Source organism: Danio aesculapii, chromosome 19 (genome assembly GCF_903798145.1).
Source record: "Danio aesculapii chromosome 19, fDanAes4.1, whole genome shotgun sequence".
Taxonomy (NCBI): domain Eukaryota; kingdom Metazoa; phylum Chordata; class Actinopteri; order Cypriniformes; family Danionidae; genus Danio; species Danio aesculapii.
Window position 1 is genome coordinate 46,642,001 of NC_079453.1, and position 26,347 is coordinate 46,668,347.

At 36.8% G+C, this 26,347-nt stretch overlaps 1 protein-coding gene across 1 annotated transcript in view; it reads right to left on the reverse strand.

The window, feature by feature from the left end:
* Positions 1–26,347, reverse strand: part of csmd3b (CUB and Sushi multiple domains 3b) — a 1,051,207-nt gene that overhangs the window by 90,177 nt on the left and 934,683 nt on the right. Inside the window, exons 57-59 of the mRNA XM_056479206.1 lie at positions 18,669–18,851; positions 11,333–11,509; positions 6,586–6,765 (exon numbers count right to left, since the gene is read on the reverse strand). Of these exons, the coding sequence (XP_056335181.1) occupies positions 6,586–6,765; positions 11,333–11,509; positions 18,669–18,851 (540 nt within the window). The remainder of the gene's footprint in view (positions 1–6,585; positions 6,766–11,332; positions 11,510–18,668; positions 18,852–26,347) is intronic.

Consider the following 26,347-nt stretch of genomic DNA (forward strand, 5'->3'; position numbering starts at 1 on the left):
AACCATCCCTTAAATACTGGATATCAGCGAGATTTTTAATCTGAAAAAAACTGACAGCATTCACTACCATTATATGACTATCCAAGAAGTCTGGATTCAGCTCAAAATCTTCTTTAATGTTCTACTGAAGAAAGAAAGAAAGTCACCTACATCTCGCATGACCATTTGGGTGAGTAAATTAACAGGAAAATGTAATTTTTGGGTGAACTATCCGTTTAATATTGGATAGCAGTGGGATTTTTAATCTAAAGAACAGTTAGCATTCACTGCCATTAAATGAATTTTCAAGGAGCCTGGATTAGGCTCAAACTCTTCTTTAATGTTCTACTGAAGGAAGAAAGAAAGTCACCTACATCTTGAAGGACGAGTGGGTGAGTAAATTAACAGGAAAACGTAATTTTTGGGTGAACTATCCGTTTAATATTGGATAGCAGTGGGATTTTTAATCTAAAGAACAGTTAGCATTCACTGCCATTAAATGAATATCAAAGAAGCCTGGATTAAGCTCAAACTCTTCTTTAATGTTCTACTGAAGAAAGAAAGGAAAGATACCTACATCTTGAAGGACCAGTGAGTGAGTAAATTAACAGGAAAACGTAATTTTTGGGTGAACTATCCCTTTAATACTGGACCTCAGTGGGATTTTGAATCTGAACTAACCTGTCACCATTCACTGTCATTATATGAATATCCAAAATCTTCTGTAATGTTCTAACAAAGAAAGAAAGAAAGTCATTTACAGCTTGGATGACCAGTGGGTGAGTAAATTAACAGGAAAATGTAATTTTTGGGTGAACTATCCCTTTAATACTGGATATCAGGGGGATTTTAAATCTAAAAAAACCTGTCAGCATTCACTGCCATTATATGGATATCGAAGGATCCAGGATTCAGCTCAAAATCTTCTTTAATGTTCAACTGAAGAAAGAAAGAAAGAAAGTCACCTACAGCTTGGATGACCAGTGGGTGTGTAAATTAACAGGAAAACTATCGGAACTTGGGTGAACTATCCCTTTAATACTGGACCTCAGTGGGATTTTTAATCTGAACTAACCTGTCACCATTCACTGTCGCTATATGAATATCCAAAATGTTCTGTAATGTCCTAACAAAGAAAGAAAGAAAGTCACCTACATCTCGCATGACCATGTGGGTAAGCTAACAGAAAAATGTCATATTTGGGTGAACTATCCCTTTAATACTGGATATCAGCGGGATTTTTATCTAAAAAAACTGTCAGCATTCACTACCATTATATGCACATCGAAGGATCCAGGATTTACCTCAAAATCTACTTTATTGTTCTACTGAAGAAAGAAAGAAAGTCACCTACAGCTTAGATGACCAGTGGGTGTGTAAATTAACAGAAAAATGTCATTTTTGGGTGAACTATTCCTTTAATACTGAACCTCAGTGGGATTTTTAATCTGAACTAACCAGTCACCATTCACTGTCGCTATACGAATATCCAAAATCTCCTTTAATGTTCTAACAAAGAAAGAAAGAAAGTCACCTACATCTCGCATGACCATATGGGTGAGTAAATTAATAGAAAAATGTCATATTTGGGTGAACTATCCCTTTAATACTGAATATTTAGCGGGATTTTGAATCTAAAAAAAAAAAAAAACTGTCACCATTCACTGCTATTATATGACTATCCAAGAACCCTGGATTCAGCTCAAAATCTTCTACTGAAAGAAGCTCAAATATTGTTCAACTGAAGAAATAAAGAAAGAAAGAAAGAAAGAAAGAAAGAAAGAAAGAAAGAAAGAAAAAAATTCACTTAAATCTTGAAAGACCATGTGGAAGATTTTTGGGTGAACTACCCCTTTAATACTGGATATCAGTGAAGTTCAGAGCGAGGATATGAAGTCGACGGGCTTACCAGATATGCATGCACACCATGTCCTTTAAGAGAGCGGAGGAGGCCGAATAAACGAGACATGTGTGTCTATCTAAATGAGCTCAGCCAAATGGCATTGGAGGCCAGTGCACTGGTGAGCTTCACAAATGCAATGTCCGAACCTGAAATTCAATTTCATATCACTTGATGTATTCAGTACTACTTCATCTCCGGGCGGTAGGAAGATGACAGGAGTCATTTGTGAAATTAATTACAAGAAAATCAAGGGCTCATAGGTCAAAACTGATTATAATAATGGGGACGGGAAAGCCCTTAAGGGGTGAAGAATACGTCTGTGAATGTGTTTGTGTTCTCCGTCGTAAGACTGTCATTTGTCAAACAGCGTGATTGGTTGATAAAACATGACTGTTCACCGTAATCATACAAGAAAAGATGACTTACAAGGGTGGATAAACATTCCTCCCCTTTTTAGCTCTACGTTTCAAACAAGACATCCATCTTGATGATGAAGACAGAAAGCTGGAAGACCTCGGTTCGCTCTGGGAGAAGCATCTGTGCGTCGAATGCTCGCGGCGACTGGGCCAGATGTGCGGATATATCAGAGAGTCAGTAATCTTAAACCTTGCCTTGTGAACAATAAAACTATTTGGCTTTACTTGGCAGAGGAAGTGCATGCGGGATTAATCTGTTAATCCTGAAGCCGGTGGGAGTAACGGCAAATTGGCTAACACTGTAGCAGTTCAGTTTGTTATGTTAGTTGGTGCATTACATTTCATTAATCTAAATTAATACATACTGTGAATGTTCATTTGTTAATTATGGGTCAACGTCAGGGGCGTTGCTAGACCCAATTTACTGGGGCACGTGCCCCAGTAAAAATCGCCAGTGCCCCAGTAAATGCTTTAAGATATGATTTACTTCATTTGTATTTAATAATATTCCAAAATAAAGACGTAATTCTCTATGTGCAGCCGAACCAACGCTGGTGAAAGCAATGTAGTTTAATCAAAAAGCAAATCAAAATGTAGTCTAATCAAAAATTAATCACATCTCCGCGTGTGTGTGTAGAACCCGCGCGACTCTTGCACGTGATGCTCTTCTCCCGGTGCGAGTCCCGGTAGTTAACATGCACGCCCAAAAAAAAACCCTGCTGCTCACACGCCGCTCATGCTCTGTAAAACCGGCATAACAGCCTTTTTTTGTTCTGCAAGTCGACAAAACTAAAGTTTAAATAATATGATTGCATGGCTCCTGATAGATTTTTGTATGAAGTAAAAAGGAGGGATGACGAGTCAGGGAGGTAAGACTTAATTAACCTAATTCATTGCCAAGTGTTGCGTCTAAGACAACAAATAATTCTATAAATCATCTTTTTTGTAATTTATTGAATTGTCTATAGAATTTCATTCTATTGATATTGATATTTGATATTGATATATTTAAGATTTCTTAAATGATCTTAGCATATCACTCCAGTTGTGTTTTAACATTGTTTTCCAGTTACATTTAAGATTATTTAGAATAATAATTGTATAATAACAATAATATTTTTATTTATAATAAATATTTGTCCTGTATTTATATAAAATATAAATATAAACAAATTATATATATATATATATATATATATATAAATATATATAAATATATATATATATATATATATATATATATATATATATATATATATATATATATATATATATATATATATATTTATATATATATATATATATATATATATATATATATATATATATATATATATATATATATATATATATATATATATGTATATATAAATATATAAATGTATATATATAAATATATAAATGTATATATATAAATATATAAATGTATATAATTATATATAAGGGGGTGTAGAGTTTTGCATTAATTAAAAAATAAGAGTTTTCTAATATACATATAAAAGAATAATCAATGCAAGTAAATTGTTTAAGGTTTCTTTTGGCATACAAATAATAATTATACTTAATTTTATTATACATTATATAAGTAAAAACCTATTGTTGACAAATGTGTAAAACCTACAGTAGTGGATTTAAGATGAAAAATGAATTAGTATTCTAGAGCTTCACTCTGATCCTTAAATTGATGTAATCGTGATTCTTGCTCTTAATATTTAATTAATATTTAATATTGGCTACATCTAATGACATTTTAAACAACATTTAAAGCTGCATTGCACATTAATTGTTTTAATGCTTTTGATTTTGTGTACTGTTAATCCATGTTTGCTCATAGTCTACTTACAAAATAATAAAAAAAAGTTGTATATATAGTGCTGGGCAGCGATTAATTGCATCTGTGAACTGTGTATATTTATTTCACATACTGTATGTACAAATACACACAGGCATGGATATATTTAGGTAATGAAGTTTGCACTGCGCGGTCGCGGTTTTTAAAATTATTGTTGTGTTTATCTAGTTAATTATATTATTCAAAAGGTCATGATTCGCACTCATTAACACACTGCGGAAGCCATTGTGCTGAAACGTCTGAGTTTTGTATCCCCTAAGACTGTAAAATAAAGCTATACAAAGTAATTATTTAATGAGTGTGAATCAAGACCTTCTGAATGGATATATTTAAGAAAAAAATATTTATATTTGGATGTAAAATATATGTGTATATGCTAAAGATTTTCCCAGTGATGGGTTGCAGCTGGAACGGCATCCGCTGCGTAAAGCATATGCTGGATAAGTTGGCGGTTCATTCCGCTGTGGCGACCCAAGATTAATAAAGGGACTAAGCCGAAAAGAAAATGATTGAATGCTAAAGATACTTTGTTAATTTTTTACTTTGTTATGAATTATTTGTTTCTTTACAATTTTTTTTTCCAAGAATTTCTCTCTCTTTTTTTTGCATGTATGTAAAGTCAGTGGGTTTAGTGCTGTTTTGGGCTCCACAAAGCTTTATTGTATGAATAAAACAGCAGAATATCTTTCTTTTTGTGCCCTAATTTATTCTTTTGTCTCAGTGAAGTTGCACTGACACATTCAGTATTATATAAAGCATTAGAAATATAGGTGACTTCCACAGCAGAAAGAGAGTCAAACAGGTTTAGAATGACATGCGCTTGAATAAATCATGATAAAAATTGTATTTCAGAGTGAACTATTGCTTTAATGCAGTGTTTCCCAACCCTGTTCCTGGAGGCACACCAACACTACATATTTTGGATGTCTCCCTTATCTGACCCTTTCTTATCTCATTCTAAAGCTACGGTCAAACCAGAGTTTGTGTGTGCGAAATTCGGTCATGCTACGCTGCGAAAAGGGGCGGGATTAAACAAGATGATTAGACATTAAAAAAAGTGAGCGATAGCTCCATGCTTTAAATTTCTGTCCAGAGAGGTCGTGTTTTGATCCTCGATTGGTCTCACGCAGTCAAGTGATGCGATTTCGCAGGTCAGAGTTTACCAAGCTTGAACTTTGCACCGCAGCAACATGCGAAACTTCGCGTGCATATGAATGGAAGTCTATGGGAGGAAAAGACCAGTGTGACCGCAGCTTTAGTCTAATCTAATGTCCTGATGAGTTGATTCAGGTGTTTTTGATTAGGGAGAGCTTGACAATGTGTGCTGTCAGTGTGCCTTCAGGAACAGGGTTGGGAAACACTGCTTTAATGCATGAAATATTCAAATGCTATAAAAAAAAATCAAAACATGATATTAAATCTTATTTATTTTTCCTCCCTAATAAAATTTAGGAAAATACATCTGTAATTTAAAATGAAAGTATTAAATGGATCCAGTCTTATGTTATGCTGTATATTTGTGGGAATAGCCAACAATACACTGTATGGGTCAAAATGATTTTTATTTTATGCCTACAATGATTTAAATATTATGTAAAGATCATGTTAGATCAAGACAATTAGTACATTTCCTACCGTAGATATAGCAAAACTTATTTTAGATTATTAATATCCATTGTGGCGACACAGTGGCGCAGTAGGTAGTGCTGTCGCCTCACAGCAAGAAGGTAGATGGGTCGCTGGTTCGAGCCTCGGCTCAGTTGGCGTTTCTGTGTTTGGAGTGTGCTTGTTCTCCCTGCGTTCGCGTGGGTTGCTCCGGTTTCTCCCACAGTCCAAAGACATGTGGTACAGGTGAATTAGGTAGGCTAAATTGTCCGTAGTGTATGAGTGTATGTGTGAGTGTGTATGGATGTTTCCCAGACATGGGTTGTGGCTGGAAGGGCATCCGCTGCGTAAAAATGTGCTGGATAAGTTGGCGGTTCATTCTGCTGTGGTGACCTCGGATTAATAAAGGGACTAAGCCGAAAATGAATGAATGAATGAATGAATAATATCCATTGGTAATAACTAAATACGGACTTATTATGATATATGTATTTATTGTCTACAATGATTATTATTATTTTTTAGATATAGTCATATCTCAGCCAAATATTGTTCTGTTCTAATTATTTCATTTTATTACACATTTCATTTAATTTTATTACATATAACTTAATTTGTAAATTAATTATTATTATTGTTTTCTTTGGAAATATATATGTCTTTGGTTGTTACCAACCTGCGGTGAAAATTTCATGTCAACAGCACCTTTAGACATATGTTTTCTGAAAAAAATGGTGACATGTTGAATACTTATTACCCCCACTGTAGAGGAATTTAGTGCAACCCAGCATTTGTTACAATGTGTGTTTTCTTAATATTCAAACTCTTACCTTTACAGAAAGGCACAGGCGCGTTCCAGGTACCATTTCCAGTACATGTGATGGTAGAGAAGCTCTCGGTCTCCATCGTGTAGCCAGGCTGGCACATAAAAGTGATGTTTTGCGCAATAGTAAAGTCTTCACCATATCTCAGTCCATTGGCCGGCACTCCGGGCTCTCCGCAGTTGATCACTGAAAAGCAAAGATTGTGATGTTTAGGGGCCGCTGTGTCGAGTACAACGTGCTATTCTGAGCTAAATTTACCAAGTGCCAAACAGCAATCTTTATTCAATATGTAATGCGGCTCATCAGATGGCAATCATAGCTTTTGATTGAAGTTATCGAAACAAACGTCAGGGAGCCACGCTCACAAATCATCTTTAACAACTCATTTACGCTTACAGCGATCTTTAGGACCCGCGGCTTTTTATTTCCAATGATAGATCTTGTTATTATATAAAGAAATCAATAGCAGCACAGCTCCCTTTCCACTGGCTTCCCAGAGGTGCGACTTCAAATCAATTCCCCACATCTTTTACAATTATCATTCCTTCCAATGGAGAAATAAGAGGCGGCTTGACTGGAAAGATGCGAAAAAGAAATGCGGCGCCGCTGGAATCCTGATGAAACAAATTTGTAGTTTTGCACTTGACAAAACCCCTGTTCGATCAGTGTGTTTATTTAATTATTTCCCCAGCGCTGCAACATCTTAATTTCCCCTATTGATTTATACCGGACCATTACTTATTTGTCACAGCCGGGTTGCCATACGTTTTGTGTCTTTAAAAAAAAATGATGGTTTGTAAAATCCATCAGCGGCCTTGCACGTAAACATGTCAGCTGATAGTGAGAAATGGCTAACGCTAAATGCTAATGCGACTCCTCCTTTGGACACAGTCATGTATCACCGCTTTTGGCCCATTCGATAAACACATGTAGCGCTGCATCCATCAGAGTCAGTCCAGTCAACAGTATATGCTATTGAAAACACCCACAGTTATAACATTCGTGAGCATATGATTATGAATGATAATGTCAACTTAGCGAGACACATTATGTAGGTTAAGCTGTTTTATTGTTGTGCATGAATGTTTGTCATTTCTCAAACTTCTACTACTACTACTACAGTATTGCAGTAGATATTAAACCAATGGATGTGGGTGTTACGATGACAACCATGCCTTGATTTTTAATGATTTAATCAGGACAGTAAGGTCTGACTATGCTTAGACAAAAGTCTTGTCACTTAACAGAAATAATGTCCAGTATAGAATATAAAGTCATGCTGCAGTGGAAACAGAAGGAATATTGTGTCTGACTCCATCATGAGCTTGGAGGACTGCATCCATACATCTCTGCAATGACTCAAATCACTTATAAATAAAGTAATCTGGAATGGCAAAGCAAGCGTTCTTGCAGGACTCCCAGAGTTCACCAAGATGCTTTAGATTCATCGTCAGTGCCTAATCCTTCATCTTACCCTAGACATGCTCAATAATGTTCATGTCTGGTGACTGGGCTGGCCAATCCTGATGCACCTAGACTTTCTTTGCTTTTATGAACTTTGATTTGGAGGCTGAAGTATGAGAAGGAGCGCTATCCTGCTGAAGAATTTGCCCTCTCCTGTGGTTTGTAATGTAATGGGCAGCACAAATGTCTTGATACCTCAGGCTGTTGATGTTGCCATCCACTCTGCAGATCTCTCGCACACCCCCATACTAAATGTAGCCAGCCCCAAACCATGATTTTTCTCTTACTGCACATTAATAACGAATACTGAATAACGAGTTCTGGTTTTTCATATTATGGGCATGTGAAAGCATAACGCAAAAAGACGTTACCATGCCATGGCACAAATTACATCATTCATAAATCAAAAATGATACAAGTAACTTTCTGGATATTGTTTAACTTCATCTAGGAGTTCATTTGACCTTCTGTATGAGATGGTTAGTTTTTAATACAGGTATAACCTGCATCAGACTCACAATATGAATACACTTAACAAAAATAATGAAACAAAAGTCAGAATTGTGATATAAAAACTAAAATTTGCTAAATTACTAGTAACAAAGTCAGAAAGAAAGATAGCTGCAAAAAATAAAGCTGCCATTCTCGCAAGGGAAACTGTTGTATTTTTAAAATGGTTCCTTTATTTAGTTTTAAAGTGCCCTGTAATGAAAATCTGTGTATACCAAGGCATAGTAGAATAATAAAATATCAGTATATGGAAATGGGCATACTGTGAGCCTCAGACACCTCTGTTTTCTCATTTTCATGTAAAATCCATGAGTGTAAAACCCTGGAAGACAACGGGCCAATCAGAAGACAAAACAAACTGTGACAAGACTCATGGGCCATGCCCTCCACATTTGCATGTATGCCTAATTTGGGTCGTTCATTCGGACCTGACGAGCAGTCAAACGCTCTGAGATCATTAATATGCACGCCTCAGGCTGCATTTGACAAGCAACAACGATTTCTAGTGAGACAGCAATGATAATTGTCCTCCCTTAGTTATTCTAAGCGTTTATTTCACTTACTACAAATGTGGGGCTTTTATTTTGAAAACTTGAGCACCAATTTGTTGTGCATTACTGGGCAACCACAGCATGAGGCATGTTTTAAATTCACCTCAGGATGCAAAATGCAATTTACAGATTATACATTTACTAATCTCCACTCTGAAGAGGCATAAATTTAGTTATATCTTTTGTTAATCTATGGTGTTTATTGTGAAATCTGATGCTGTATGTTTCAACAAACACGAGTAGACTGCTGAATCATGTCAAATCGCTCTGCTCAACTGTCATCTGTTCATCCAGAAGTTGATACCAGGGTTGGGCAAGCTACTTGAAAAATGTAGTGAGCTAAGATATTAGCTACACTACTTAAAATGTAGATTAACTACGCTAAAAGCTACACCTTAGGAAATGTAGCAAGCTAAGCTAAAAGCTCCATGGCAAAAGTAGCTTAGCTACATCTAAGCTATTTTTACAATTTTCATTTTTAAATCAAAGCAACTTAAATCCAAGTCAATCATATCTTAGTGATCAATAAAACTGTCAATGAAACATATAAGGCATAATAGTTCAGTTCAGTTATTTACTGCAATTATTATGCTGTACTAAACAGAAACACATTATAGTATATAACAGCTAAAACAAAAAATCCAATAAAACCCAATGTTACACATTTAAAATACTATAGTAATTTATAGTAAAGGGAAATATTTTGGAATAAGTATTATAGTGTATATATATATATATATATATATATATATATATATATATATATACTTATATGTACTAAAGTATTCTTATTTTTTGAGCACAGCATCAGAAATTAAGTTATTGTCTCGTAATGTACTTCTCGAGGTATGGTCACGAGGAATCCTGCTTTAGAAATAACTCCTGTCCCTCAGTCATCTTTCCATCAAGCAAGTTTAACCAGAGGTGGCAGTAACGCGCCAAAAACTTTGTTATTGAACACCGCAAAACAGGAAGAAGAAGAAATCGTCATTCTCGCCATCATATGGATTTACTTTCATTGGCTAGACACCGGCCTCACAGCTCTGTAATTGTCAATGCCGTCACTTATTGATCCGCGATCGGTAAATGTAGCTTGTGTGGACGCTACTACGCTACTTGACTAATAAAATACTTTCGCTACTGAAAAGCTATTGGATTTATAAAGTAGCGATGCTACCGCCACGCTACTGAGAAATGCAGTTAAGCTGGTAGCGTCACTACTTGTAGCGATGCTATCGCCCAACACTGGTTGATACTAATAGGCTCTATGCACCGCTAGAGTTTTAAAGCCAACGATAAACTTCTGGTGAACGCTTAATGTGAGTATTTTTAATTTCACAAGGTTGTTTTTACAGTATTGATGTTCTAATGCAATTACAATACATTCAGTTAAATAGACTTAAGCATTCATTTAGTTGTTCAAGTGTAAAACGAGATGAAAGACCGTTATAACCACTAGCGCCGTCAGTAGTAACAGGCTAGCACAGAAATTCCATTGAAAATACTGGAGTAAAATAAACTTTTAAAGACATGGCGGGGGGAAATGGAATATAATGCAGTGCTGCTTGTCCGATCTGAGACCTACTTCATATCGTATATCTAACAGGCAGTGAAGATCGCTGATTTTGAAAGAAATCTGATCTTAAACATGACAATTTTGTAATGGAAAGACAGGTCACCGGAAGCCCTTGGGCTGCCTGGCTAAAAATGAAAAGTCTGAGTTCATATAGCCCATTCTTGGCTGGGTTTTCTTTGACTGTAGCTTCAAAATACAACGCCATACACTCTCTTTTGTCAAGTTTAATTATAGTTTAGCCTTTATCCACAACAGATCTGGTGAGCACAATAGGTTAACAGTGCTCTGATTGGGTTTATATTTGTCCGTGTTCAGCGTACATCATGCTGTGTGTGTGTGTCAGCAAGAGCAGAGCATCAGAGCGGAGCTCATTAATATTCACGACACAAACCATATATGGTCAATCATGGACCTTCTGATTCTATGGGTATTTTATGGAGCAAAAAATAAGCTTAAAAAAACATTTCTGGAGATTTTTGGAACTTACCAAAGCCATAAACCTACAATGTAGATATCAGAGAACAATTTAACTTATTAAACCAATGCAGTATATGGCTCCTTTAAATATCAATAAATATCAAACAAAAAGTTTTGTTTACAGTTGTGTAAATGCTATGTATTTGGTATTTATGTAATGCAGTATTTGGCTTACAGGTGCAGTTTGGTGCAGTGCCAGACCAGGTACCATTCGCTTGGCACTGTCGCGTGGTGGAGCCGCTCAGCAGGTATCCGTCCATGCAGGAGTAGATGACAGAGTGTGAAAAGGTGGTGCCGTCCAGTCGATATACCCGTCCATTACTGGGAGTCCCAGGGTTTCCACATTGCACCGCTGTAGAGTTTTAAAAGAAAAAGCTCTTTAGAAAGGGAGCCCACATTTGATCAACTTTCTTGTCATTTAGTAAGCCACCACAGTGTTGCTGTTTTTTTTTTGTGTGCTTTATAACTTGTTCACAGAGGTATTTTATTTTTCCCTATTTGCGTACTGTGACCTGCTGCATCACTTTGTGTCAGTTTGACCCAGAAGCACAAACACTTGTATTGTATGTACTGAAGCTAAAAGAAACGCCTCAACTTTCTTATTATATAATTACTATATCTCGATGAGGTGCAATTATTTATGTGACACCTGTCAGACGCTTATAAGACTTATTCATTTTGGGGTCATTTTTTGTGTGTGAAAGAAATAAATAATTTTATTTAGCAAGCATGCAATAATCAAAAGTGACAGCAAAGACTATTATATTGTCACAAGATTTATATTTCAAATAAATGTTGTTTTTTTTCCTTTTGAAAAATGCATCACAACAATGAAGGATTTTCAACATCATAATGTTATTTGAGCACCAAATCAGACCCAAATCACACCAAATCTTACAACTTGACCGCAATATTTTCTTGTGTTTATTGTGATGATGATATCAGTGATGGTAATTCTGAGAGACAAAAATCTCCTGTATCTTTAAAGAGAAGTATAAACTTTCCTTTTTTTATAACCAAAAATAAGATGTGCGAGAACATTCTTTCATATGCTGTAATAGCTGTTATTCATACTGGAAACTAGAGGGCGCAATGGTGCACAAACTCCACATAAGCATTACAGAAGTTAAAACATTCAAAAAAAAGTTAGAAATGCTTAAACAAATTAAAGATGAAGACAATAAACTTTCTCCTAATTTTTTGTTCCTATTTTTATATATACATCCTAATTTATATTTTGAAGGTCTATTTGACACTTAACAACGAAGTAATGATACTGAAAATATTTAAATATATCCAATACAATTATTTAACACTGTATCTTAATGTTGGGCAGAGAGTACTTTTGAAACCATTTTTTTACCAAACCTAAACTTTTTAACAGTACACTATTCATTGTTAAGCCACCAGCAACTGCTGTATATAGTAATAATATTAATAATAATAATAATAATAATAAAAATGTGCATGGGGTGGCACGGTTGCTCATTGGTTAGCACTGTCGCCTCACAGCAAGAAGGTCGCTGGACAGTGTATGAAACATTTGCTGGAATAGTTGGCGGTTCATTCCACTGTGCTGACCCCTGATGAAGGGACTAAGCCGAAGGAAAATGAATGAATAATGTGCACTTTCACTTTCATGCGGTTGTACAGTACATGAACAGATTTCTGCAATCAAAAAGATCACATATATATAATGCACTTCCCAAGTGTCTTGCCCAGGCGTGTGTCTTTGTCATGTTCCTTAGTCTCAGAAGGCAAGCACACAGTCTGTTCATTGACCGTCCAATGCATGTTGCTAACAAAACTGTCTAAGTAGGTGGTTCTTGGCAATTATAAGTGGAAATAAGTGGATCAGACCATATGCTGCTGAGTCAAAGGTCTGCCTACATGAGACTATGTGCTTTTAATTAGTAATACAAAACTCTCTACTAGAAGCATCCGTAATTGAATTTAATTCAGACATAGTCTTATCAGTTATACCGCATGTTTCTTTTTTTAAGTAGCTTCCTCTACACTGCATTTGATTGCGGTGAATAAAAAATGGTTGTTGACTTCTGTTGGCTATTCATTCATTCATTTTCCTTCGGCTTAGCCATTTTATTTATCAGGGGTCGCCACAGCGGAATGAAGCACCAACTATTCCAGCATATGTTTTATAAGGATGCCCTTCCAGCTGCAACTCAGTACTGGGAAACACCCATACACTCGCATCCACACACACTCATACACTACGGCCAATTTATTTTATTTAATTCACCTATAGCGCATGTGTTCGGACTGTGGGGGAAACCGGAGCACCCGGAGGAGAACACGGGGAGAACATGCATCTCCACACAGAAACACCAACTAGCCAAGCTAGAATGCGTAACTTTTTGATTTAGTGGCTAATTCGTACCAATTCATACAATTTGCTACGACTTGCTCATCACCCACAGACGATTGCGTTTAGGGGTTTGGATGGGTGCCACGCCTCCTTTTTAAAATTGTACATTTTTGTACAAGCGAACTCGTACGAATTAGCCACTGAACTGACAAAACGTAAAATGCTTACCTTTTCTCGTGAGATCAGGCTCTATAAACAAGTGAAGGAGGTCGAGCCTTCTCATTCATGGCTCCTAAACTCTGGAATAGCCTTCCTGATAATGTGCGAGGCTCAGACACACTCTCAATTCAAAACTAGATTAAAGACCTATCTTTTTAGTAAAGCATACACTCAATGCATCACATAACGATATAATGCATGAACGTGCTCCACGCAGGTTTCTGCATCTCGTTTATATACACTATGAACAGCAGCTACACTAATTATTCACTATATTCTCTATTTCCACCTGGGGATACTCATCCCGAGGCCCTCAGACTATGCAGCACCACTGATGTGATCCAAGACCCGCGAGGAGATGATCCCAAGGTTTCCATAATCTCGGACCAGGCCATATCCTGAGCAGCTGCTGTGGTGGCCATAGAGAGCATGAGACTGATTCCTGTGAGACTCCAGGGACAGACGAGTCTCGCTGACGTCCAGCTTCTCCAGCCTCCGGTGTCTAGACTGCAGCTCTGCACAAGACGTTCAGCCAGAGGAGAAATGGTCGTGCCCAACTGAGCCTGGTTTCTCTCTAGGTTTTTTAATTCTTCACTTTCGCCAATTGGTGAAGTTTTTTCCTCGCTGCTGCTGCCACTGGCTTGCATGGTTCGGGATCTGTAGAGCTGCGCATCGATGGATTTGCTCTTCAGTGTTTGGACTCTTAGTAGTGATTATTAAACCACACTGAACTGAGCTAAACTGAACTGAACTTAAACTCTGAAAACTGAACTGACACTGTTTCTATTTACTATGATCTTCTATGTGAAGCTGCTTTGACACAATCTACATTGTAAAAGCGCTATACAAATAAAGGTGAACTGAATTGAATAATACATACATACATAGGCTTTTAAAAATCAAAATATTAAAAACTTTTATGGATTAAACACGTGATAAAAGTCCTTAAAATCAGTTGCGTGATATCGAAATACTTCTCTGTGTCTCGTTGAATCAACGCCACAAAGAACTCACGTGCTTCTGAAGGCCAAAGGGCTCCAACCTGCTACTAGCAAAGCCAGATGATGGACAACCGATGGGAAGATAGCGATGGTCTGAAGGAGCGGAGATCATTAGAGAGACGTCTCTGACCATGTAATGACTACGATAAGGGACAGTGACTATAACAGAATGAGGTATTAGTGCCTGTAAGCCTTAAATGAGTGGGGATGAAGTTTAAAGATATGGTTTGACAGGCTTGTAGATCATAGCAGGGCGGCGAAACAGAGAAAATGAAAAGAACAAAAAACCCGGAGAGCTCTTTACTGCCGTCGTGATGCTGCTTGAGTGAATTAACCGGCTGAGAAACCTATTAAACCGCCAAGCCAAATGCTTTTTTGGTTGACTGCAATGGAGGAATGCTGGCGTCCTTTCAGGATGGACTCATCTGTCTGTGCGGTTGTTAAAATGACAGCGTTTGCGGTTCGCCTCCATGACAGGGAACTCCTTTTGTCTTGCTATGACCATTGTGATTCCCAAAGGGCTTGTCATGTTTTGCGGCTTGTGGGACGGATTATTGTCCATCTCCTTCCCCCTCAATTAGTCACTGTTCCCGCATCCCGCCGCCAATTGGCATCTCTCAGGAATGATTTCCGCACAATAGCTCGGGTCATGAGCTGAGGGAGACGCAAGCCCTGGGAGAAACACCATTAGTCAAGTCTCGGAGCAAGAAAACAAGATGGTGCATCGTGTTTCTGAAGAAAACACCGGCTGCACGTCTCTGCAAGTGGATAGTCATCTTTCATTTGTGCTGTAGACTTTACAGCCTGGGGGAAAAATGTGGGTTTATTACGTGGTGTGGGACTCTCACAACTGTACAGCCGTAACAGGCTCAAATAAAACATCGGGTAACAATGTGGACGGTGATATATTATTTATCAGGTAGTTGATTTTATTGTTTGTCACTGATAAATGGCAACTTTATAGTATAATAAAGACGCCGTTTGCTTCTAGGGGTAGGATGCAGTGTCATTATTAAAACGAACAGGAAGGTCTTCTGTGCAGCACTACTGAAATAACAAGGAAAAGCTTGTTAAAGAGTTTAAATAGGGTCCATTATTAAATGTGAATAAACGGGAAAGAAGCAGTTCATGGTTTTCCATCTTCTGCTTTTAAAATCACCCTCAGCCGCTCATGAGAAATCATTTTGCTTTCGTTATTATTATAAATCTTCACTATAGCAACCAGAAACCATCAGGGTTTTTTTAAAAATAGAAAGCATTAAATATGTTTAAAAGTAGAGATGCACAAAATGTGAAGTCATTAGAGATCTGGTTGGTTGTTTTCTCTTTCTGTGATGAACAGATTCATTTTTCGGTGTCGCATGAGCAGTCAGAAATCATTATAATGTGCTTATTTGGTGCTCAAGAAACATTTCTTATTATTAATACTATTATTATTGTTAATAATACACCAGTGCTGCCTAATATTTTTATATGATTTGTGAAATCCATCAATTTTTCCGACTCTCTTTTCTTTAAAGGTGCTGTGTGTAAGTTTTTGACTCTTCTAAAACATAAAAACACCATAATATATTTGCAGATATTTCAGAAACATGCTTAGTGAACATTCTTGTTTATCTGAAAAACAATGCTGAAGTCAGATATTCTGCTTTGAAATTTGTGCATTACATTTTGGTCATTTAACCTGCCCAAATGCCAGTTTAGCCAATTATATTTCAGCACCCCGGGTTGCCTTGGTGGAAAACGGCATATTTCATTCATTCAGTCATGAAGGCTTTCCGTGACCAAAATGGGACCTCTGGAGGACAGTAACAGCCTCAGAAATGAGAAGCAGATTCAGAGTTCCACATGAGGAGTTACATTGTAACCCCGTGTCCTAACAACAAGCTACACGACGAGATATACAGTGATAAGCAATCTAGGTGTTTGCACCAGATGAAACACGACAGAAATTGAAATACAGCCATTCTGAAGCACTGAATAGCGCACTCACTCCACTCCAACAAAATGGTAAGGTTTATAATCTAATTAATACATATTAATCTTCTTTAACATTATTAAATGTACATGCTGAATCACTGATATTAGTCACAGTTTATTTTATTTTCAAGATCTGCTGCTGCTTTCAGTATATGGCAATACATGTGATGTAAAATGGCATTCAAACACACATTTTTAGCATTTAACACTGAATAAAGCACATGAGGTGTACTTGATCATTGTCATAGTTTGTCCTGTTATTCAGGTGCAGGAAATAGACTTTCTCTAGGCGAAAATAGGCATTTCTAAAATATATATTTCAGGTGTTCAGACAAAAACTCCTTTTAATATGTAAAATATTCATTCTATCGAGTGCCATTGCTTTTATTTAGAACATGGTTTAAATCAGCCTTTAGGCTAGATAGTCAATCTCGCTCTTGTTGGTGCTGTCAATCTGGCAGTCTGCGCTAGTGCATTTTGAACAATCGGTGCCTAGTTCAACCACTGGGCATCAAACTTGCATACTGCACCTTTAATGAACGGAAAGAGCAGCATTTAATTAAAAATTAAATATTTAGAAATTTTATACATTTTTACTTTTACTTTGGATCAGTATGATGGTTCATTTTTGAAAAAAATAAAATAAAACAAATAATAATAATAATAAAATAATATTTGACTAGATATTTTTCAAGACACTTCTATACAGCTTAAAGTGACATTTAAAGGTTTAACTAGGTTAATTAGGTTAACTAGGCAGGTTAGGGTAATTAGGCAAGTTATTGTATAAAGATGGTTTGTTCTGTAGACAATTAAAAAAATATAGCTTAAAGGGGCTAATAATTTTGACCTTAAAATGGTTCATAAAAAATTAAAAACTGCTTTTATTCTAGCTGAAATAAAACAAATAAGACTTTCTCCAGAAGAAAAAATATTATAAGACATATTGTGAAAATTTGTTTGCATAGTTAAACATCATTTGGGAAATATTTAAAAAAGACAGAAAAATGTACAGGGGGTTTAATAATTCTGACTTCAACTGTATATATATATATCCCCAGTGGAAAGTTAAGGCATAAGTAACATTAGTTAACATTAATTTCTGAAAAGTGTTTATAAATATTAAGTTAATGTTAATTCATAAAAATGTAAATGTTTGTAAGCTCAGGTCCATTAAAAATTAATATGTATAGCTATTAATTATAATAATAAATGTAAATGCTGACATTGACATCAATAAATACATTTCATCACTACATCATGCTAACTAATGTAGCAAAATAATGCTAACAAACAAAACCTGTTTACAAAAAATATTAAACTGACCAGAAACATGTTAGAAATAATTATTTATCAATTACTAATTCTTGTAAAAGGTTACTTTCACAGTCATGAAATGTAAAATGTTCAACTGGTTGACTTTAGTTACTGAGCTAACTAATATGAATTAATAAATAAACATTTGTTACAGCAGTTTTAAAGTGTTAACTAAGAAAAACACATTTTTTTCCTTGTTGGTTCAGTTTAAAAGTAAATGAATTAAAAAACACATTAATTAAATGATGCGCACTGAAACAAAGTTATTCATTGCGTTTACTTTTTATTTTTTTAGGCAAGTGGTTGCAAACAATTTATACGGGCTGAATTTAAACAAACTAATTGAATTTAGTAATGTCCAACTTGATTTGTTTGTTTAAATTCAGCCCGTACAAATCGTTTGCAACCTTACCTTATAGACCATTTCAATGTGGTCATGTCATTGTCCCATGAACATTTCCTGCTTATCAAACTATTTCATAACTGTAACAAGAGACAATTCAATCATAACTTAATGTTAAAACAGCTCTCATAACATTGGTTATCAACATGCAGCTCTTTCTGGATTCTCAGAAGCTATAGGACCATTGTTTTTGTTTACATCCCTCAAAATGGTAGTAAAAAATGTAGTAAATCTAATGAATCATTTTGTTCAGTGTGTTTCTTACGTTTGCAGGAGGGTTGCGTCCCGGACCACGTGCCGTTTGGGAAGCACATCCTTTCTGCCGAGCCGAAAAGATCGTATCCCACTGAGCAGCTGAAGTGCACTTTGCTACGTATCCGAAAGTCACTCTCGTCTCTGCTGCCGTGGGATGGTGTGCCCGGGTCACCACACGTCCCAGAAGAATCACCTACAGGAACAAAAAAAAAGAGAATAGATCTTGAAAAAGAGGTGAGGGTCACTCCAACTGTGCCTCGATTTCCATCTCCCCAATGCATACGGCTTAAAATACTGCATAAAATATAAAACGCCTCATTTTATCAAAGGAAACTAGACTAGTTTGAACTCTTTTAGTACAATATCGCCATTGAGAGAATGTACAGGGTGAATAAATGTACTTTTACTCTCTAAATTTACTACTTTGGACTGTGACGATGTCACCCTCTAAAATGAAATAAGACAAAAACATCAAAATATGTAGGCTAGGCGGCAAAGACTCAAAATGGTGACAAGAATTAAAACACGGGAAAACATATGCTTCATAAAGCTCGTGGAAGAATAAAGACTCTGCAATGTGAAGGTGAGTCCATGTAATCAGTGAAAACGAGCCACAGCTGTTCTTATTGTCAGCTGTTGCAAGAGTAGATGAGTGCAAAGAGTTCTGGGAGTTGTAGTTCGTTGGGAATACCGAAAGTAATCTCCAGTGGAGAAAACACCGCTGGTGATCACAATAGTGTATTTCTACATTTAGATTTTTCATACTTCAGTTGTATTGAAATTACTGTTGACAGCTGGATCAATAAATGTAAACATCATATGTGATTGTACACATCACTTTACAGAGAGCTTGAAACAATTTTTCCATTAAAAAATACTGTTTTAATTGTTTTTTTAGCTTAAAGTTTTTTGTTTTTGTGTCCTCAACTTCACTTTCCACCCTGTTGGTCTTTTGTAATTTGTTCAACGAATTATGAATAACATCATCATCTTGGATATGACATGGCATCGCTGGAAAAACAACAGTGCAAACATTAGTAATCGAGCTAATGAATTATGATTATTTATTTTTTTTAGCACTGACTGACTTGTTTCACTCCAAAACATTTCACATTTCCAAAAAAACATACAAGAAGTAATAATAAAAAATAAAAACAGAAAAAAACATGTTATTTTTTACCATCGCACAATTAATTAAAAATTAAAGTACTTCAATTTGAACAGCATAATTGTAAAAAAATAAAACATGCATATGCATTTTACATGAATTCACGATATCTCTGAACATGAATGTCAAAAAAACTTGCATTAAAAATAGCATTTTGAAACGTAGCACTGACTGTAGAAATATTAAAATCATTATTCAAAACCAAATCAAGGGTGTAGGTCACGCTCTGCCAAAATTTATTACATTTAAATTAAAATTAATTATTAAAAATAAAATTCATTCATTTTCTTTTCGGCTTAGTCCCTTTATTAATCTGGGGTCGCCACAGCGGAATGAACCGCCAACTCATCCAGCATATGTTTTACGCAGCGGATGCCCTTCCAGCTGCAACTCATCACTGGGAAACATCCATACACACTCATTCATACACATACACTACGGACAATTGTAGCTTACCCAATTCACCTGTACCGCATGTCTTTGGACTTGTGGGGGAAACCGGAGCACCTGGAGGAAACCCACGCGAACACAGGGAGAATATACAAACTCCACACAGAAATGCCAACTGACCCAGCTGAGGCTTGAACCAGCGACCTTCTTGCTGTGAGGCGACATCTATTACAACTAACAAATAACATATATTTTCTTTTTATATTCAATGCATTCTGTTTATATATTCAGACCCTAAAGTTCAAAAAGCTACTGCATCATAGATCTATCTGACAGAAATATCAATATAGGATGCAGAATGTTGGATGCAGGATGCACTGTAAAAAATAAAATCACCATTTGTTCAGCACACTGTACTTTTTCTGTCATATATACTAAGAAATGGGAATATTGATTTATTAATATTGATACTATTGATCTACATAAAAATATATGTTATGTCAACAATATTCACTAAAATATTATTGTCTACATGTTTAACAGAGTTTTCTGGACAAACATCTTTGTGTTGAAAAGAATGTTGATATTTAAATAATTTGCGCATGCGTGATGCGACCACCGAAAACTGAGCTTGTTTATCTGTTGCTTCCAAGAAAAATAAATGGGAGAAGTTGTAAGAGGGGTGACACAGTGGCGCAGTGGGTAGCACAGTCGCCTCACAGCAAAAAGGTCGCTGGTTTGAGCCCCAGCTAGGTCAGTTGGCATCCCTGTGTTCGCGCGGGTTTCCTCTGGGTGCTCCAGTTTCCCCCACAATCCAAAGACATGCAGTACAATTGTGTGAGTGGGAATGGGTGTTTCCCAGTTTTGGGTTGCAGCTGGAAGGGCATCCACTGGGTAAAACATATGCTGGATGAGTTGGCGGTTCGTTCCACTGTTGAATAAAGGGACTAAGCTGAAGGAAAATGAATGAAGTAGTAAGTTTGTGTTTGTCATTTGTAAGTAAAATTATTCAAAACAAACTATTATTAATTGCTTTAGGTCATGTGACAAGAATATCTTTATTAGTAAAATACAATAATCAACATTGCATGAATAAACAAAATGATGTTATCTGAACAACATATTGTAACTGAGAAGAACTTAAAACGGTTGTTGAGACAACTCAAAGGGCACTATCATACACCCGGCGTGTTTGCCCCAATGTGTTGCTATTTTCAGACCAGCGCAACCTTAATTTTGTTTTAATAGCAAATTTATTTGTGCCACTTTGTGAACTGATGAGCATGTTAAGGTGCATTATTGGCACGTTGCTATTTTGAGGAACTAAAATAGACTGTTCAATAGACCAGTTAAAACCAGTGCAGAGCATGTTAGTTGTGCACATTGCTTAAAACACGCAGCAATGTTCAGCAATACACAAATATCTTTACAAATAGAATTAAAGGATTAAAATATTACAAAAATTATTATTTTCTACAGAAATATACCACTGCCTTCATGCCTTCTTCATCTCAGGGGGCTTTTTTAAGTTTATTCATGACAACTTGCTCTTGTATAATGTTATTATTACTATTAGTAGTATTATTTATATTGGTTTTATTAAAAAAAAGCTTAGATTTGTCCACCTTTCAGGTTTTGGACCATATGAGGCATAGCATGTGTGTTTGGATATAACTCAGTTTTTAGACCACACTTCATTATTATTGTTCATTTATTCGTTTGCTGGAAATTAAAACTGAATTTAGAAATAGTTTTGAAACAAATCTTTGTGCTTTAGAAATGAAATTAATTCTGTAGGCTGATGGATGTCTGTGCATAACCTACAACACGGTTTCCTTATCCACGACATAGAGAAAGAGAGAGTAAAAGTAAAGGCTGATAGGAGGAGGTTCGTTCTTTATCCTCGCGCTACAGATGAGCTGTTTAACTGTTCTCTCGCTAGTGAATCGTTCAGTTTTTCCACTTACAAAGTCCGCCATGTAAATAGCAAATGCGTCATGGTGCGACACAACTGACTCTTAAAGGGAATGTGAGATGAGACTCTGATTGGTTTATTCTCAAAACACACCCATAACTCATTAAGAGGATACGCTCAACCCTGTTAGACCATGCGCCGGGGCACAGAGCCTGTTTTTCCATCCTTAAAATAGCGAAAGGGGATTCAGATACACTCTTAATGCTTTTGCGCCTAGATCATTAAAATAGAGCTCAAAGTTCTTACTGCATCAAGTTGCCTTGTTTTTTTATGTTTTCTCAACAACAGTTTCTTTAAAAGTGAAATGCACCACTTTACCCTATTCTACTGTCAAATGAAGAAAAAAGAAAGACTAGTCCCTCTCTTGTTTTGCAAGCCTCTCGGGATGTAATCTTGGAGGAGGACAGCTTTTTCTTTTTCCCGTCATGCACTCAAGGCTTTGCTACGGCTCTCTGGAAATTGATATTCCTGATTGATTCCTGCTGCTTCCATATATCTGAGCTCGGGGCCTGCAGCCTTGCACCTCACCTGAACCTGAGCTCCATTCATCATCCACACACACATTCACACTCATACAGACCTTATGAATACAGAAAGTGATCGGCTGTGATTGTGTCACGTCGTGCAGCAGCTTCACATTCAGCGTCTACAGACAAATCGCTTGCTGTTGGAAACCTGAATACCACACAGTGTTTGAAACCACGACTTATTGCTGGAACTCTGAATATTACAGCTAAAATAGATCAGCTGTGTGTGTGTTAAAATGCACATAAAATATCTGTAAATTAGCAGTTCTCTGTATTTTGTGATTTGTTTTTATTTTAGCTTACATTTATTTATGCTACTGAATTGCATTATGGGACTTTGATCTGCCTTCTAACAACTTTTAGCCCTGAAAAGTTGGAAAAAAGTGACTTTTATGAACATTTTTAATAGTTTAAAGTGATATAATGTCTGGGTTGGTGTTGTATATTACAAATAGTCTTCGCTGCAACTTGTAACGCAGTGATATCATGTATATACACTACGTCAAGTGCATTTAAGTGCGCATGTGATTTAGCTACTGCATGGCTGTGTCCGAAATCGCATACTTCCATCCTAGAATGTGCTTTTCTAACAGTCGTGTAATAAAATCAAATTCACTCAAATAGTGTCCATTACTGTCCTCTGATTTACACTCTTGAGCTAAAGGTGGCGGTAATGCAGCAAGACGCTGGATGCCATCCACCGTAAAAAGAAGAAGCAGAACCATAGACATCTATTATATTGTCTATATTGTAACCCGCATGCTTACAGTGATGGTTGAGTTTAGGGATGGGGTAGGTCTAGACCAGGGGTCACCAAACTTGTTCCTGGAGGGCCGGTGTCCTGCAGATTTTAGCTCCAACTCTAATCAAACACACCTGAACAAGCTAATCAAGGACTTACTAGGTATACTTGAAACACCCAGGCAGGTGTTTTGAGGCAAGTTGGAGCTAAACCTTGGAAGGATACCAGCCCTCCAGGACCGAGATTGGTGACCCCTGGTCTAGACGGTAATAACACACACTGTAATGTGTAATTTAATAAATAATACAAATAATTCTAATTTCTAGCGACAAATGCTTGCATATGCACGTCGACTTAATGGACATAAGCGTTCGCACGCATTCATTCATAATTTAGTGTAAATACTACAGGAGGTGCTACGCATGTGCGCTAACACATACATGACGTCAACATACAAGACGTCGACATATGTTTTCGTCACTGCGCTACAGGCCGCAGTGAGGGGTGTCTTGTATATTATGCTACAAACACCTTGTAATAAACTGCCAGTACATTTTCTGTCATTCAACAACTTATTTGTTATACATTATATTACTTCAAACTACTAAAATGTCAATAAAAGTCACTTTGTTAAACTGTAGAGTAAAAATTAACATCAAAAGTCGACAGAGCAGAGATCAACATCCCCTAACGCAATTCACAATTTTGTCAACACAAAATTGTTAACTAACAGATATTTTGGGGAGTGTAGAGTCGCTCCCCATATCCTAATTTGCTGTTTCCTACTTTAGTCCACTTAAAAGGAGTGAATGGAAATAAATCAGTGAATAAATATTAACTCCAATTGCATGCAGTCTCCATTAGAAATAATGTATTTGAGTTTGCAAATATCATGATATCTGAATGGTATCTCGTTTTCCATTACCCATGCTGCACTCTCTGAAATAAAGGTACAAGAGCTGTCACTGGGGTGGTACCTTTCCAAAAGATACACATTTGTACCTAAAGGGTCCATAATGGAACCTCAAAAACTTATATTTGTACCTAAACATTTTAAGAGGTACACTTTTATACTTTTTAGACACTAATTTGTACCCTTGAGGTATTAATAGGGACCCTTTAGGTACAAATGTGTAGCTTTTAAAAAGGTACCACCTAGGCTTGGGCGGTATTCAAATTTTGATACCATCAAACCTCCTCCCTATTTTACCTCGGTACACGGTATTACATGCATAATAAAAAAAATGATGATGTAAGGCTCAGACAGCGTCACCAAGCTGTTGGCTTGTGCCTAAACCATTCAGAAACTGAATACAGTACATGCGACCTCAGGTTTGCGGTCACCTGTTTGTCTTGTTCGAGATCTGTGCAGGAGGCTCTCTCTCTCATTCACACACATACACACACACACACACACACACACACACACACACACAGACAGCACCAAACAAGCGACACACAGCATGACGCTCTCTCTCAGTCACACATACACGCACACGCACACACACACACACACACACACACACACACACACACACACACACACACACACACACACACACACACACACACACACACACGCACATATATAAACAGCATCAATGCGCGCATGCTCGCTCACTCGGGAGCGATATTGTTAGACCGCCCGCTCCCGTTTAAATTACATCAGCGTTACCGACCGCTCCCGTGCTTTACTCAGAAATTTATTCCCGCACCGCAATAAATCTGGTCGGGTCCCGCAATACAGCAGTGGGGATGCAGACCTCTAGTTCGTATTTATGATGTCTCCCTTCTCGTTCGGTCGAAACCTGAAATACTGCCAAACTGCAGAGGTTGTGTTCTTTTTCAAGACCAGGTCACTTGGTGCGCGACTCGTTATCTTTCCTCACCTCTCTCTCTCCTCCACACTGTCCCGTGATGACAATCACGCATACGCATTTTTAGGCATTAAATAAATTTTATTTCATATTTAATACTTGTCTCCTATACAAGTACATTGTTTTTATGACGGTATAATGGTATTGAAACTGACACCGTTGCTATTTTTAGATCCCGCGGTATACCATATTACCATCCAAGCCTAGTACCACCCCAGTGAGAGCTCTCGTACCTTTATTTATGAGAGTGTAGATAGAGGATTAAGTGCTGTATTTCCATTCTAAATGAAGTCACATTGCACAAAAGGTGCACTGTCAAAATGGCCGTGATTTCCATGGTAAACAGCTCTAAAAATGCTACAGTAAAAATAAATAACCTGGTCAAAGTCGATGATTATTTAACAAAATTGTCAGAAATATATAGAATAGAGATGATACACATTTATAAATAATAATAATTTCTTAGATTTATATAGCGCTTTTCTTAGTGGTGTAGCGCTAAGAACATGCGTGGGCCCACCCGCAAGAGTGGGTAGTTGGGATTGTTGAGCGCCCCCTGCTGGTATGAATAACACCACTTCCGGCAGCAACCTATAGCTTTCCCATGTGGTCTCCCATCCAGGTACGGACGGGCGCAGCCCTGCTTAGCTTCAATAATTTTAAAACTGTGTAATTTGCATGAATATGACATCTGTTTTCAGGAAATTATTTATACTGAGACTATTATTTATAGTCTATCATTATTTATACTGAGACAACACTAATATCATTTATTTTTAAATTGTGCACTCTGAAACTTTCCAAAAGTTCCAAAATTTTGCTCCCCAAAATGCCAAAACATTGTTAGTTTGCGTCCTACAAATGTCTTCCAAGGTTTTGAGGGTCATCTTGTATAGTAATGTTTTTCTTCAGCCACTAGAAAAGTGTGACCAGCAGCACCCCAAAGGTAAACACACTTAATATAAAAGTGCCCTCCCGCATCAGGTCAGCCAACATCTATGTCAAAGGGA